This window comes from Ochlerotatus camptorhynchus, unplaced genomic scaffold, assembly GCF_037179485.1.
Source record: "Ochlerotatus camptorhynchus isolate MF236.1 unplaced genomic scaffold, CSIRO-AGI_Acam_v1.1 ptg000510l, whole genome shotgun sequence".
Taxonomy (NCBI): Eukaryota; Metazoa; Arthropoda; class Insecta; order Diptera; family Culicidae; genus Ochlerotatus; species Ochlerotatus camptorhynchus.
In genome coordinates this window covers 656,756-674,512 of record NW_027040994.1, presented here as the reverse complement: position 1 = coordinate 674,512, position 17,757 = coordinate 656,756, and the positions used below count along the sequence as shown (strand labels likewise).

Here is a 17,757-nt window from a genome sequence, read left to right as displayed (position 1 = left end):
AGCATCTATCTCAGCAAAAATATTCTTGAACGCTAGCAGAATCCTTGCAAAAAAGATAAAAAATAAAAAATTTCAACTATAGATCAAGTTTTCGAGCATCTTATACCCCGGACAGTCTATGACTTATATCATGTAATATAGGCTGTCTTGCAATGAACACTAGTACATCTAGTTTTCACTGGAAATCCAATGTTGCAAGACAGCCTATATTACATGATATAAGCCATAGTCTGTCCAGGGTATTAGATGAATTAATTTATCAGGAAAAGTGAAAAAGTGTTCCGCTTCCAATGGCTCACGGATAAAATTTCTACTCACAACACTCTTTTTGATGTTCTCATATTCACCACCAGAGGTTGAATCGATCGCTTAGTTTCTATTAAAAAGGTGTATTTGATCCATGGACACATATCGCCAGCCTCGTAGTCTGCGATGGGTCCGCAGGACGCCTTCTACTTGGGCGGGGGGGGGGCAGCCAACGGCTGAAAGTCTCTTTAATAAAGATATAAAAAAAAATTCTACTTGGGCGATCCACCATGCCAGCTGCGCGCCGCTGTTGGGTCGCTTTCGAGAACCATTTTCACTGGATCGTCGTACGGCATTCTTACGACGTGCACAGCTCACCGTAGTCGCCCAATTTTTGCAGTGTGGACAAGTTTTGTCTGTTCCACGCTTGTCTGTATCGCTCCACATTCAATCTCGTGCGGTGTTGCAGCATTCTCGCCCGTGCTGCATTGTTTTCCTCTACCAACAGTTTGCATTCGCCGTCAAACCAGTAATTTCTTTGGTTCGGGATCGCAGTACTTAGAGCCGCTACAGCAGTACTACCTATGGCGGAATGGATGTCCCTCCAGCCACCTGGCATCCCGTAATTGCTCAATGTTGGGTCGCGGCGTTTGACTTCCACGGGTGCACATCGTAGATTTGAGCGCATGCATACTACAACCAACCGTGTAAGCTACGGCTTACTTGCCAGCCTATAGCTGGCCCGTTTTTACCCCGGGCGGCCCCGAGCAAGGGTACTTCCCCCAAAGACGTTCGGATTTGGGTGAATCAACAAAACAACAAGAAGGAATCAATTTTAGAATCTATTATCTACTTAACTTTGCCCTCTCCTCCTCGCTGCTCTTCGGTGGGGCCCTTCGATGACGGTGGCAGCGGCGGTTGCTGTTTCTGGTTCCACGTTCACGTCGGCACGGACTGTGCCAACGTACCCTCTTCTTCTTCACTTTTGGCTGCCTAGCAGCCGTCCTTTACTTTTAGCGGGGGGGATGAGCTAGGCTCCTTTTTCGGAACCCCCCCGCGACGATGGTGACGAATCACCGAACCGATCAACTCCATGCAGACGGTCCTGATAGCCACCGCAGTGGACTATCCAGGGGAACGCTCCTTCGGTTCCACCTGTCTCACTCTCCTTGACTATTAGCAACAAAGGGGAGTCTGGCTCGTTCGGCTTACCCTTTGTTGCGAGAACGGCGAGCGTATTCCGGATCCTTGTCGTTTAGCCGGGGAAGCGAAAAGATCCTTGACGATTAGCTTCCCAGCAAAGGCGATCCTATGATCTACTGTTCCTCGTTCCGATACCACGGCCGGCACTTTTCGGGGGATCTCTACTTGTTTCACTCGCGACGGTGCTGGGAATACATCGATCAGGTGACGCGCGTCACGGTAAACGGCACAAATTTCCTTTTTTGCGGAAAATCACCGGACGGGGCAAAAAAACGCGTCTTATTCCTTTCGTGGTTCAAACCAGGGGTTGAAACGGTTGACGTTTTTTAATACACTCGCTTCGTTATCGTGTACGACAGTCTGTTTGTATTCGAACACTCATGCTCTACCGTCGTCTCTCTCACACAACACGAGCGGTAGAATAACATTCGAGCTAAAAGAAAATAATCAAAATAGCTATCATATGACATGTGTGATTTCGTTGTAATTCCTCAATTTGGTGTAAATCAAACCATTTCTGATCAGAAATATTATTACTAGGACATCATTGCTTGCTATTTTCAGAATTCACACAAGCACACCATCAGCAGCTTTTATTATGAGAAAAACTAAAATACATATATTCGTGACGGTCTTCGGCGACAGTGTCGTATGACAGAGCCTGTCATACGACATTTTAGTTTGGTACTGTACTATGATAGCTTGTTTTGCAAGTGTCGGAGGCAAAGGCAGTCAATTATCACAGAAAATGTGTCGACTACCGTGACCGCTTACAAGACTGGTTCAAACTGTTCTCTCCGGTTCTTTCACGTCACAAAACAAAAACAAAACCGCCGTCGCCCCTGCAACCGTGCTCGATACATTTATGTTGCTTTTTTATGATTTCGCCTTCTTTGCAGCGGGAGGAGCTTTTGGGACCTAACTTTATTTTGGACGCGATACAACTTAAAACAATATTTTTTTCCTATCTAGTTAAACTTAGAGTCGGTGTATAATGAGTCACGCCAAGAGTGAAGCCAAGTCTACCTATTGAACTGTCAAACCGGCTACCTATCGTGCAAAGTAAACAAGCATTACGATGCTTGTTTACTTTGCACGATAGGTGAAAAGGTTGAAAGGTCCACGAAAGGTATTGCAATTAAATATAAAATATAACCGAAGAAATGATCATATACACGCAGTGAGCATTACATATTTTATGCGATACATTTTGTAATGATCAGTAATGACAATTTCTACTATTTTTCTTTAAGATAATCCGACAAAATCACTGATTATAATGATTTACTACAGCCGTTAATTTTTTTCCTCGCTAGAAGTCATTTGAAGTTGATGCAGAAGTCCTCTGTTGCCAAGTTAAAAGAAAGGGAATCTTTCGAAAACCGTGATGCGAGTTCAACTGTTTTTCTCTTGGCGTGACTCATTATACACCGACTCTAGTTAAACTAACAACATAAAAAACCGAATAAAATAAAGTGCAAAATTTACAAATTAAAATCCGGGACGGGACTTGACAATCGAGCTTCTCACTCTTCTTAATGTTTTTGAAGAATACCCTTCGGAAAGTTGTGTGTGGTGTTTGACGGAGTTGACCAATGATGCCAGGAATGTAAAATATTATTCTATTTTAATTTGGATTTTATTCGGAGTTTCTACCGCAGTTTAGCAGCTTGTACATCATTTTTGTTCAACACAATAAAAACAACCATAAACCAACAACAATATCCATTGCTTAAAACAGGCAGTGCACTGGATTTTTCAACTTTCCTTTCGTAAATATAAATAATTAACAACGCCATTGACGTCAACATTGACTCCGGCATCACTGCCAGCCAGATTGATACGATCCCTGCTTCCTTTTTATTCCACGATTGCTACTGTCAAATCGACCAATCAGAAACTGGCTCGGATTTGACAGAAAATTGGCTCGAAATCGCTACCCGATTGTCAAGTCCCGTCCCAGATTAAAATTATACACGAAGGAATTGAGTTCTCCAAGCAGGATCTCACGAACACTACAGTAATAACATAATTTTTCACACACTAGCGTATACTGGCATGTGCACGGTAAGAATCAAACATCCATTTATGAGTAAAAGTGAACCCATTTTCAATAAAAGCGGCACCACTTATTAATGAGTAATTCATTATGCCAATTAAGTAGTAACTGTTAGCTACTGTTAGCAGAAACTTATTGTTGTTAAAATAATTTACTCATTAATGAGTAAAACCACCTTTATCAAAACTAGGTTAACCTTTACTCACAAAAGGGTATTTGACTGTTACCGTGCAAGCGTAGGGTTTGTTTTCGTTTTGTTGTTTATTTTTACTTTAGAATGACAGTTCTAACAGCAAACAAAAAATTTCTCACAGCTAACAAAAAAATTCATCTCACTAACACACGCAAATCGCACCAATACGAAACCGGCTGGAGAGGACTATAGTGATGAATATGTCGCCGGCCGTGTAATGTAAACAAAACCAAAGCATAAAAAACACGGCAAACGCTCGTGTGAAACACGGCTAAATTATACTCGGCGGCAAAACTATACAAAACGGGATAAATTGTAAGACGCAGGTTACAACCGCCCGCATAAACATTCACCATAAGATGCGCCTAACCACTAATTCGAGATATCATCCCAACTTTATGTGGTATGGTCACACCATCTAATATATCGTCAGTATATGGTACCCGTTTATTAGGGCGGTGGAAACTAACGATTTTAAATTGGCTCACTACTTGGCTAGCCTATTGTTCCCACACACAAAAAATTATCGCTAATAAAATTAAAAAAACCATTGGTAGAATTAAAAGTTTGCATTGGTTCTTTTTGGTAGAAAGTCATTAGCATTCAAAACAAAAGTCAGACAACTTTCTAATCAAAAGTTGCCTGGTCACTGTTTTTAAAAGTTGAAACTTTCAAAATAAATTGTTCTACTGTCAAAAGAAAAGCTCGACTGGGTTGAAATTAAAAGTGGATTTTTTAAATTAAAATCATGCTTTTGGGCTTGAAAGTTTGGTATGAATGAAATAAGAGGGGTAATTTTGCGTTTGAAAGAATAATAAAAATTCAGTTTAAAAATATGCAATTTTAATATTATAACACATAATTTTCATTTTAAATTCTATAAAATATTAATATCAGTTTTTTTTTAATTCATAATGTTTTTGTTATAATTTAATTAATATATATTTATTGATATCCCAGTTACTCGTAATCTTTAGGGAAGTACTCCAGGTCCAAGAGAAGGTTTTATATACTACGATATTTTTCGCAGGTTTTATAGACTCCGATATTCCTTCGATGTACCGTTTCATATTTGCCAAGCTGAGCGCCGGATACTTCTAATAACATTCCTTTGTCAGTTCTTGCAATTCTCGCTCCGGAGGATACATCGGATCGGCTAGAGGAATGCTTTCCCGGTGAAACTACCGTCAATGGCATCCGTAGTGGCTTCTGTGGTGTCAACCCCGCATAAACGCGAACCATAAATTGACCTTACCAAAAATGGTTAAAAATTGTTTATAATCCCTGCTAAACTTCAACTGAAATGGTTATGGAACTTTACAAGAACGTTTAATGATAATGTTTTAACCTTATGTATTATGGTTTTTTGGAAGCGGACCTTACAAATAATGAGTTGTTAAGAACCATTACCATTCAAAATTCTTGTTTTCTCCATATATTTTCGGGAGGAGGACTATATTAGAACCTTTTAACTTAAGGTTTGAGAACATTAATGGTTATGGTTATGGTAGTCAGTAAGGTTCATGAATAGTTTTGTAACATCGATCAACTTTATGGGGAATATATCGCGAATTGGTTGCCTGTAAATTACTGATTACCAATTCACGATATATTCCACGTAAAGTTGAGCGATAATACAAAACCATTAATGGACCTTACTGACTATCATAACCATAACCATTAATGTTCTCAAACCATAAGTAAAAACGTTCTAATATAGTTCTCTTTTCGAAAATGTATGGAGAAAACAAGAATTTTGAATGGTAATGTTTCTTAACAACCCATTATTTGTGAGGTCAGCTTTCAAAAAACAATAATACATAAGGTTAAAACTTTATCACACAAACGTTCATGTAAAGTTCCATAATCATTTCAGTTAAAGTTTAGGAGGGATTATAAACAATTTATAATTATTATCGGTAAGGTCAAGTTATGGTTCACGTTTATGCGGGACACCGAAGATGGTGCAAAGTGCTTCGTACTTTCAAGAAACGAGTCAATATCTGCAACAAGATAAGACCACCTTTAAATAATTCACCTTTAAAAGCTAACCCCAACGTAACTTACCTATTATTCAACTCCAGTTGCACATTCCAAAATAAGCTTCCTACTCTTGGCCAAACCTGATTCTAGCACTTCCATATGCTCGCACTGCACTCCACTGAACATGCGAATTCATATGTATTTTAATATTTTAAGCTACATTTAAGTAAATCAGACTGGTAGATTTTTTCCCCGGTTTTTCTTTGTTTTTTTTTTCACTTGTGATGCCTGTGGTGCACGAAAAAACGAAACAACCCAACATTTAGTCAATGGTATTTTTGACAGTTTAACAATTTTCATTTTGAAAATATGCCTTTTTAAAATAACAAGTATAAAGTGAAAGACAAACTTTTAAAATAACAATAATGCTTTCATGTTAAATATTGTCGTAGTTGAAACAACCAAAGTTGGGAGACTTTTAATTTGAAAATGCATTATTTTTGAAGGAACAATTTTTATTTTTTGTGTGCAAGCAAATCGAATAATGTACGCCATTATAGTTAAAATTCTAGTACTACACTGTTTGTTTTGATTCGCTATGAAAGTTTCCCTAATAAAAATTGTATGGTTAATTTGCTTAACGACGTGTTCTGGGTATCATCCAAACCATTTGTGGAATAGTTCAATGATTTGGGTTATCGTTCGTTTATGGTTATTTTTTATTAGGGTTGACAGATAAAATGAGGGGATCGTGGATTTTCCTATGTTTCGAAGGGTGCATCGATTAGCATGGGACCGAAGAGAGTACCAGAGCTGAGCCAAAAAGTTTAGCACGTTTCTTCTAGTCTTAAACGCTGGCCAGACTGAGCAGTTATAACATGTTATAACGGTTGTCAAATAATTGCAACACAGAAACCACCATCAAGATAGCGCTATAACATGTTATAACCATAGAGGTAACTCTAAGACCACTGGGTCCCGAAGAAAATCATTATTATTTTTGGCTCACTCAGTACCAGAACAACGGTCCCAAGCAGTCCCAAGCTATTTCACTCACCCCTGCATGTTCTGCATGAATCCACACACCCCTGATGTTATCTGTCAAACTTTCATAGCGAATCAAAACAAACATAGTGTAGTAATAGAATTTCAACTAGAATAGGGTACTTTAATCGTTTGCTTGGGACCAATAGGCTACTAAAGTGGTGAGCCAATTTAAAATCGTTAGTTTCGTATTGATTGTTGTTATAACTCTGTAGTCTGAACGTACTATAAAACGCTGTCCAGACTGGAGAGTTATAACATGTTATAACGGTTGTCAAATAATTGCAACACAGAAACCACCATCAAGATAGCGCTATAACATGTTATAACTCTGTAGTCTGAACGTACTCTATCAACAAATCAAACATTTATGAGAACGGAGCTCAATTGCTCAATGCTTTCTGTTGGCTCGACTGCCAACGTGATGTTTGACTTGAATCTGAAACGGCTGCTCGTTGGGCCTTGCCAACAGATGACGACAAATTCCAGCTGCACCAGCTGCGAGCCGACATCGCTTACTCGGAATCGGTAGTTCTTAAAAGAACACCGCGAAAGTAAAACTCTTTTTAGAGCAGCGACGGCAACAAGCAACGGTGGGAACAGCAACTCTCCATTTCGGAAGTAGAGGGAACAGGAACTCCGCTGAGCAGGAACACCGACAAAACTAGGACGGTAACAGGGACCCCTTGCATCGATATCGAATCGACGGGAAAACTGGAATTTTCTTTCTTGGATAGGATAACTTCAGCTTCTTCACTTTATCTCTATATTGCTTGGCAATTCGGAAACGACTGACAATGTGAATGCGTGATTCGCTTGGTTTTATACTTTTTTGAATCAAAGAGAAATTAAATGACGATGATGATTGGTCTAACAATCTACTACGCAAAACGGAATGAACGTGTACAATGTCATAAAAGCTAGATTCTTATTGGATGTTTACACTTATTTCTGTTCTTATTGCTAGTGTTAGTAAGGGAAGCCGTTTGCCCGCGGCGTTCTCGGGGTTAGTAAAACAAAATGCAAGGAAGGGAAAAAAGGATAGGGAAATATTTCTGCTGTGCTGATTTCTGCGGCCAACATCGGAAACGTGGAGTGGTTAGCGGTGGCGGTGTAATCGATACACGGCAGTGGTACCAATCTATTCGCTGTTGCGAACATCCTCCCCGGCGCAAAGAGATGGGTTGCCAGAAGTCGTAGATTGATCAGCGATGTGTTGTTTATCTAACGGTAAAACAGATATTTTTGTTATTGAGCGCCGAAAACTCGAATCTCCTACCTTAACGTCAACAACACGCACCAAACCGTCTTCCCCAGGATATGTGTGGACTATTTTTCCCAACTTCCACTGCTGTGGTGGCAGATTTTTCTCTTCAACCAAAACGACGGTGCCGGGGGCGACATTCTCTAGACGAATCCGATTTTTCCCTCTAGGCTGTAAGTTTACGAGATAGTCATGAGCCCATGACTTCCAAAAATGTTCCCTCATCTGTTGTAGGTGTTGCCACCTTGACAAACGATTTTCGTTCAAACCTTCATAAGAAGGCTCAGGGACAGCGGTCAATGGCCTTCCAATGAGGAAATGTGCAGGAGTTATAACTTCACCCTCAGTTGGGTCATCAGAATGCGAAAACAGCGGTCGAGAATTAAGAATGGCCTCAATTTGTGTGAGCAATGTGTAAAACTCCTCAAAAGTCAAAGGTGTTTGCTTCAGAATACGCTTAAGGTGGTATTTCGTACTTTTGACCGCAGCTTCCCACAAACCACCAAATTCCGGAGCTTCTGGGGGAATAAAATGCCAAACAATCTCTTTAGTTCGGCAGAAGGCTTCAAGGTCGTGGACAGCAATGTGGTCACGGAATAAGAGGAAAAGGTCATGTAGTTCTGCCTGGGCACCCCGGAAATTGCTACCATTATCCGAGTGTAGCTCTCGAATCAACCCTCTTCGACTTACAAACCGCTGCAGAGCAGCAATAAAGGCAACAGACGTCATATCAGACACGAGTTCGAGATGGATAGATTTCGTCACCAAACAAACAAACACCGCTATATATGCCTTAACGAGAGTCGGTTTTCGGGATCCTTGTTTGATCAGAAACGGTCCTGCATAATCTACCCCGGAAACTTCAAAAGGAGCGGCAGGCGTTACGCGGCTTTCTGGCAAACTACCCATATACTGGGCAGTTCCTCTAGGCTTCACACGGAAGCATCGAACACATCGTCGTGTTATCTTTCGTACTGCAGATCGGGCACCGAGTAACCAGAAGCGTTGGCGTAACGTGGACAAAAGACCAGATGGTCCCACATGAAGGTGTTCTACATGATATGCTTGAATAATGAGATCGGTCAAAGGATGATTAGGCAAAATATACTGATGTTTCGTATAGAAAGGGACACGAGAATGTTGGATCCGACCTCCTACGCGTAGAACACCATCCTTCAGAAAGGGTCCTAGCATACCAATCCTTCGACAGGGTTCCTGATCCTCAACTCTCTGAATTTCATCAAGAAGTGTTTCATGCTGGATGACCTTTACGATTGTGTGAAGTGCAGATCTTAGTTCTTGGATGGTAGGTAGAGGTTCCTTAACACGAGCTTCAACTTCTTTTGTTCGACAATTGGTAATGAATCGTTGTACATAGGCAAGCACCCGTTGCAATTTGCGAAAGAAGCTAAATCTCTTGAAAACGGGAAGATCATCTGAATTCAACACGATCATTACAACGAGTGGAGTGGGTTTTACGTCCGGAAGTTGATTTTCTGGAACTTCCTCAATATCGGGTTGATCGAATGAAACGGATCTAAGAAACTCTGGGCCATTCCACCATAATGAGTTTGACTTCAACGAATCAGGCAATTGACCACGAGAGACAACATCTGCGGGGTTTTCCCTAGATCGAACATAGTTCCACTGCTTGTGATTATTGTCATTGGTGATTTCTGCAACCCGATTGCGGACAAATGGTTGCAGCATTGAGGGAGGCTTTCGAAGCCATGCGATGACGATTTGACTATCTGACCAGAGAAATATTGACGAAAATTCAACTTGCATCGCGGGAACAGTCCTTTTGACTAACTTGGAAAGGAGTAAGGCAGCACAGAGTTCTTTGCGTGGAATTGTCAATTCCTGAAGCGGAGCTATTCTAGATTTGCTGCATAACAGCCTTACTGAGACTGAACCATTAGCTTGGATACAACGAACATAAAGACAGGCACCGTAAGCCATACCAGAAGCATCTGCAAACCCATGCAGTTCGACGTACTCGTATTGAGGTACCATCACATGTCTCGGAATATGAATATCCATGACTTGTATCAATGAGGAACGAAATTTTACCCAGGATTGCAAAATGTCTCCGTCGAGAGGTGTGTCCCACCCAATCTTCAGACTCCAAGTTGTCTGCATCAGATGCTTTGCAAGTACGATAACGGGTGAAACGAGGCCGATTGGATCAAATAGCTTTGCGATTTCTGAGAACATCTTTCGTTTGGTGACAGGTGTTGCATCTGACAGATTCGGATGGATTGAGAAAAGAAATTCATCATCGTGCGGATTCCAGAGAAGACCAAGGGTTTTGATTACTTCGTTGGCTGACATTTCATTCAGCTGGACTAAAGTTTCACGTTCGGACTCGGGAACTCCTTCCAAAATATCCGGATGGTTGGCACACCATTTGTGCACTGGAAATCTAGCCCTTTTCAGCATTTCCTGAATTTGCTGCCGACATTCGACTGCCCTTTGAATACTGTCTGTACCGGAAAGAATGTCATCAACATAGCAGTCTTCCCGGATAGCATGTGCTGCCAAAGGGAACTCATCTCCTTCATCAACACAAAGCTGAAGCAAAGTTCTGGTAGCAAGAAATGGAGCACAGGAAGTGCCGTATGTTACAGTAAGTAACTCCAAAACTCTGAGAGCGTCCGAAGGCTTCGAACGCCAGAAAATTCGAAGGAAAGCCGCCTGGAGGGGGTCAACAAAAACCTGTCTGAACATTTTGGCAATGTCAGCAGTGAACACGTACGTGTGCTTACGGAATCTTAAAATCACAGTCTCAAGGCTGCTTTGGACAACTGCTCCGACCTGCAAAACATCATTTAGGGAGGTTCCAGAAGGAGGTTTCGCTGACGCGTCGAAAACAACTCTGAGTTTGGTAGTAGAACTCGACGGTCTGATAACAGCATGGTGCGGAATGTAATATTTAATCATACCAGGGGGATCATTGGACTCTCGAACCTCTCTGCAATGTCCTAGTGACTCATATTCTTTAATGAAGTCAGAATACTGCGCATGTAGCTCCTGATCTCTGAGAAGACGTCTTTCAAGGAAGAAGAAACGACGCAGAGCCAAAGAGCGGTTGTCGTTCAGTTGAGATACATTATCTCGGAATGGTAGCTTTACGACATATCTACCGGATGAATCACGACGATGAGTTTGAAGAAAGATTTTTTCACATTCTTCTTCTTCTACAGTGCGCTGAGAAGTGTTATTTACCTCCTCGATTTCCCAAAACCGTTTGACCATTTCATTAAGGGACTCAATAGAAACTGCGTTAACTTGTTGTGGACTCACAAACGCAACTGATTCATCCCGAATCTCTGAGGTAATTCGTCCAATCAGAGTAAGGGTGATAATGGGCCTGCTTATCTTCCAGTTGTTACACAATCCCAAAGCGAGCGTTCTGCTAAATCCATCACTATGTTGGCTCGACTGCCAACGTGATGTTTGACTTGAATCTGAAACGGCTGCTCGTTGGGCCTTGCCAACAGATGACGACAAATTCCAGCTGCACCAGCTGCGAGCCGACATCGCTTACTTGGTGACGGTCTTCCAGAATTGCGAGAAACCGAACTGGGTTGGGTGGTCTCAGGTGAGATTCGGGATGAATCAGTTGCGTTTGTGAGTCCACAACAAGTTAACGCAGTTTCTATTGAGTCCCTTAATGAAATGGTCAAACGGTTTTGGTTGCATCATCATGCAAAAGGGAATGGTGACGCTTGTTGCACTTACTACAACTTTTCTTCGACAAACAGTTCATGGACCGATGTCCACGACGCAGACAATTGAAACATAGGTGGGCTTCTCTTACCGTGGCAGCTCGATCAGCCACTGATAACTTTGAGAAGTCGGGACATTGATAGTTGAAATGGCCCTTGCCACACAACTGACATGGTTCATTGTTAGTACTGGATGTTGACGCATGAACCTTAACGCTGGTAGGTTTAACATATTGTTGGGATGGTTTCATTGGGTGCGCTTTCACGGTTGTATGAGTATCGGCTTCACAGCGTTCAAGGATACGGCACTGTTCCTTCAGAAAGGTCAGTGTCTTATTGAGATTCGGCAACTCATCATGAGAAAGGGATCGTTCCCACTGCTTACGAGTGGCAGCATCGAGACAGGATGTCAAAATTTTGTTGATTATTAATCCCGTTGTACCCTCAACTGGTTGTTTCATGAACCTTAAACCCTCAACGTGACGCGTGCACGTATCTACCAGAGCTCGAAGATCCTTATGGGATTCTTTTGACATCTTCTTCATTGTTAGAAGCTCATCAATGTGAGTATCAATGATAATTCTGGGATTTTCATAACGATCAGTAAGAATTTCCCAAGCATGCTTGTAATTGTTGTCAGCAAGAGTTTTGGAATCAAGTATACCAGAGGCTCCACCAACTAGTGCTTTTTCTAGATGATGCAGTTTGATTGCATCGGAATCAGAGCTTCGACCAATTATATCTTCGAACATGGACTTAAAACGGGGCCAATTCTCATAGCGCCCGTCAAAGGTAGGGATTGGAGCTCTGAGCGGTTGTTGCTGCACGATTACGTATGTAGCACTAGTTGGTGTATTGGATGTAACAGGGGAAATCTTGGAAACTGACAACATTTCTATCAGAAGCTCCAACCGAATCAAAGATTCGGTGTGAAGCTTGTCAAACTCATTCAGCTTTTCATCCTGATCATTAGTTTTGTTAGGAGGGATGGAACAAAGAACTTCCTTGTGCAAGTTATTGTACTCATTGTAATGAGCTTCGAGCTTCTTCGCATAAACTTTGAGAATGGGTAGACTCACCTGAGTTGGATCGTCTTCGGCTCTTTCCAAGGCACTTGCAATCGCAGTGACCTTGGCCTTTACCTGACCACGTTGGTGGATGAGTGGCTTGATGTCCTCCATGGTCAACTTCACAGGTTTGGTTGGGGTATAATCCACTGGCATCACGAAGGAAGGATGTTGTTACTTCGGAAGAGTAACTCTCGAGGAAAATGATACCAGTTAGGAACACTTCGTACTTTACTGCTTCACAGGAACATCACTTTTTGGATACTGGGAATCCAGCAAACTTCACAACTTGTTCTTTTTGCGTTCTAGCAATTCACTTTGTACACTGTTCTTCTTCTTCCGTATTGACCACCGTGACACGGGAAAACAATTCACTCGTGGACTGTATGTTTCGCACTTTTATCCGGTTCGGAACGGACCACTATGTTGGCTCGACTGCCAACGTGATGTTTGACTTGAATCTGAAACGGCTGCTCGTTGGGCCTTGCCAACAGATGACGACAAATTCCAGCTGCACCAGCTGCGAGCCGACATCGCTTACTCGGAATCGGTAGTTCTTAAAAGAACACCGCGAAAGTAAAACTCTTTTTAGAGCAGCGACGGCAACAAGCAACGGTGGGAACAGCAACTCTCCATTTCGGAAGTAGAGGGAACAGGAACTCCGCTGAGCAGGAACACCGACAAAACTAGGACGGTAACAGGGACCCCTTGCATCGATATCGAATCGACGGGAAAACTGGAATTTTCTTTCTTGGATAGGATAACTTCAGCTTCTTCACTTTATCTCTATATTGCTTGGCAATTCGGAAACGACTGACAATGTGAATGCGTGATTCGCTTGGTTTTATACTTTTTTGAATCAAAGAGAAATTAAATGACGATGATGATTGGTCTAACAATCTACTACGCAAAACGGAATGAACGTGTACAATGTCATAAAAGCTAGATTCTTATTGGATGTTTACACTTATTTCTGTTCTTATTGCTAGTGTTAGTAAGGGAAGCCGTTTGCCCGCGGCGTTCTCGGGGTTAGTAAAACAAAATGCAAGGAAGGGAAAAAAGGATAGGGAAATATTTCTGCTGTGCTGATTTCTGCGGCCAACATCGGAAACGTGGAGTGGTTAGCGGTGGCGGTGTAATCGATACACGGCAGTGGTACCAATCTATTCGCTGTTGCGAACACTTTCATCATCTGTTTTAGATTGACAGATAATCAAACCAAAGAGCCAAAACCTTTGGCTTCAAGCAAAATGTTGGTGGATGACGTTTCTGCCACCGGAGTGATAAGAACTATGTGTCCGACACATATATATCATGTATATTGTGTGTGGCAGGATAATTTCTCCAAAAGAGATTATACGATTATACCACCTGTTTTCTGTTTATGGCCGTGCGACTGCGCCCATTGATTTAACACACGGCGGCTCTTTATCCAGGATTCGCTCCTCAAGCCGCTGCCATTAAATACTATCAAAGTTACACACCTGTGTATAATCCTTATAGGCGGGGTTGCATCGCGCTTATGAGCTGTGCCCGTAAAAAAAATCCAATAAAAATACAATGATTTTCATTGTCATTGTAACAATGATATTTACTGTCGAAATATTGGACATTTTTGTCCATTACCATAATATCATAACGAAATTCATGGTTCACAACAATGAAAAACATGGTATTTGAGGAATTTACAGTAAAAAAGGGGGGTTGTTAAGCATCTTAACAATAAAAAAAAGTGATTTTTCTGGAACAAATTTGATCTCATCACACTAATTTTCATTGTTTGAGCATTGCATCGTTAAAAATCGAAATTTATTTTTTCTCCCGTGCAATAATTTAACAATAAATATTAATGTACACGAAATTCAACAGTAAAAATCATTGTAATTTCGTTGTTTTATTTTAATCATTTATTTTCGGGCGCGCTTCGACCGTAAAGGGCCACGCATATTAGATCCGTTTGCGTTGCGTTGACGTAAGTTTGACAGTTAGACAATAGATTTAGCTGTCATTTTGCCGCAACGCGTCCGATCCGGATCTAATGTGCGAGGGCCTTAACCAAATGAGAATTTAACATAAGCGCGACAATATTTAATTGGGTTCTTTAATTTTGAAAAATGTATCGTTTATTATAAATCATCTGAAAACGCTTCGTTTTCTGAGCACAGCGATATTTTTTTCGAACCCACACACTTTCATCTCGATTTTTAAATCAAGATTTAAAGCAAAATAATTACTTCACTGTTTGTCACTAAACTAACAAACTGACAGCTCGCTCCCATACAAAGTGACACAGAGGGGCGCTAATAAGGTGATTTTTGCAAATGTAATCGTGCTTATTTAAAATAGTTCCAGTGTACCAAAATTGATGAAATTTTGGGTTTGGGTTCCATTTTTAATGCAGATTACGATTATGCATTTACCTCAATACGCTTAAAGAACCCAATTTAAAGCATCAATATATTTGTGAAATGCGCAATAGTATTGTTGCCAATGGATTTTGTTTCTGTGTATAGAAACCCCTCGCTCAAATCAATCTTATATAAGATCGCCCAATGCTGGACACAAAAAGTCATAAATTATCATATTTTTGTTTACGTTATGTTGTGCCGTTGTGGTGTGGCGTCAACTTGGAAATCGATTCTGTATTTTACCGGATATTCTCATAATATTTTCAATTATTCCGGTTGAAATCGTGCAGTCATGGATATAGGAGAGCTTCTTTCATTCAAGGTAATGAAAGCTAATGTAAATCGCACTTACCAGTCGAATAAATCATTTTATCTATTTAGCCTGAGCAGACGCCGAAACGCCCTTCAGATTTTGATGACGACGAAGATTATTCTCCGGAACACAGAACTGTGGCAACAGCAGAACCTCCACCAAAGGTGAGGAAAGATCACAATACTCCGAACGTTAAAGCAAAACCACAAGTATCTCAGAAGGAACCGCAGATCAGCGAACAGGAACGAATTGACATCCTCAAATATGTTGAATCAGAAGAAGCTGAAGGAGAAGTGCTGGACGATACGAGTTTGAAGAAGATTCTTTTGCTTTTCGAGAAGCGAGTTCTGAAGAATCAGGAAATGCGTATCAAATTTCCTGATAATCCTGAAAAGTTTATGGAAAGTGAAATCGAGCTGAACGATGTCATACAGGAACTTCATGCCGTGGCTACCGTCCCGGATCTTTACTCCTTGCTGGTCGAATTGAATGGTGTTTCGAGTTTATTAGAACTTTTATCGCATCAGAATACGGACGTTAGTGTTGCGGTTGTAGATTTGCTTCAAGAGCTGACAGATGTGGATATATTGCATGAAAGCTTGGAGGGAGCTGAAACATTGATTGAAGCATTGCGGAACCAACAGGCTGCCGGTCTGTTAGTTCAAAATCTCGAACGAATAGATGAGACCGTTAAGGAGGAAGCTGATGGTGTTCACAATACTTTGGCCATCTTTGAGAATTTGATGGAGATCAAGTCTGAAATCGCAAAGGAAATAGCTGAACAAGGTTTGCTACAGTGGATCCTGAAACGTTTGCGGATGAAGATGCCTTTTGATGTGAACAAGTTGTACTGCAGCGAAATTATGTCCATTCTATTACAAGATACCAATGAAAATAGGATCCTGTTGGGGAATTTGGATGGAATCGATGTGCTTCTGCAGCAATTGGCGGTAGGTCGAAAATGTTTAAATAATAGGATAATAATTCACAAATTGGTGTTCTTTATTGTAGGCCTACAAGCGACATGATCCATCTTCGACTGAAGAGCAAGAGTTTATGGAAAATCTGTTCAACAGCCTTTGCTCGGCTCTAATGGCAGCAGAAAATCGCGAAAAGTTTCTCAAAGGAGAAGGACTTCAGCTGATGAACCTAATGTTGCGCGAGAAGAAACTCTCCCGAAACGGATCTCTCAAGGTTCTTGATCATGCCATGTCCGGACCAGATGGGCGAGACAATTGCAACAAGTTTGTTGACATCCTAGGTTTGCGAACCATTTTTCCATTGTTTATGAAGACCCCGAAACGTAACAAGAAGCGTATATTGAGCACTGACGAACACGAAGAACATGTTGTATCGATTGTGGCTAGCATGCTGCGAAATTGTAAAGGCGGTCAAAGACAACGACTGCTGACTAAATTCACCGAAAATGAGTTCGAGAAGGTAGAAAGACTCATGGAACTTCATTTCAAATACTTGGAGAAGGTAGAAGTCGTCGACCGTGAAATCGATCAACAAATTGTATGTTTGGTTTTATGTAGCTGTAATGATTTTCGTGTTTCACGAGAAATCCTTTATCTTTCTAGACCACTGGCGAGGAGGAGGAAGATGAGGATGTCATTTACGTAAAACGACTTTCTGGAGGATTGTTCACCCTACAGTTGATTGACTATATCGTACTGGAAGTCAGCTCAACCGATGTGGTTAAACAGCGCATTCTGCAAATTTTGAATTTGAGAAATGCTTCGATGAAAACCATCCGGCATGTCATGCGCGAATATGCCGGTAATTTGGGTGATGCCGGGGACTCCGACTGGCGAGAACAAGAGCAAGCATACATTATTCAATTAGTTGATCGCTTTTAAAATCCTTTACCACGTAGAATTAATAAAGTATGCATTGAAATTTAAGACCAAACGAAATTTTGACTGTAAATTAATGTACAAAAAAGTAGTTAATATTATGCACTATGTAATTAATGTAATGTAGTTGTCATGGGACTGATTTAATTACAGCTGTTTCCTGCGTCAGAGCTAAGGGTTATTGCGTGCCCCTAGAGACTTGTATCAGTTTTATATTGGAAAAAGGGTGATTAGCGGGTTTGTTGGCTACTTAGGTTAACTTTCCAAAATCGGTGGTACACGCGATTGTACGTGTACGTTTCCCCGAAAACCAGTTCCCCGAAAGGAACGTTTTCCCGAAAACTATTTCCCCGAAAGATACAATTTACACTGTACGATCTATTTAAA

General features: G+C 41.1%; 1 protein-coding gene across 1 annotated transcript; it reads left to right on the top strand.

The window, feature by feature from the left end:
• The first annotated feature begins 15,417 nt into the window (after window positions 1–15,417).
• On the top strand, window positions 15,418–17,444 carry LOC135712857 (beta-catenin-like protein 1). The gene is made up of 4 exons (XM_065235923.1): window positions 15,418–15,520; window positions 15,580–16,461; window positions 16,523–17,029; window positions 17,095–17,444. The coding sequence occupies exons 1-4, from the start codon at window positions 15,491–15,493 to the stop codon at window positions 17,371–17,373; spliced, it is 1,698 nt and encodes a 565-aa protein (XP_065091995.1). The 5' UTR covers window positions 15,418–15,490; the 3' UTR covers window positions 17,374–17,444.
• Window positions 17,445–17,757: the final 313 nt, after the last annotated feature.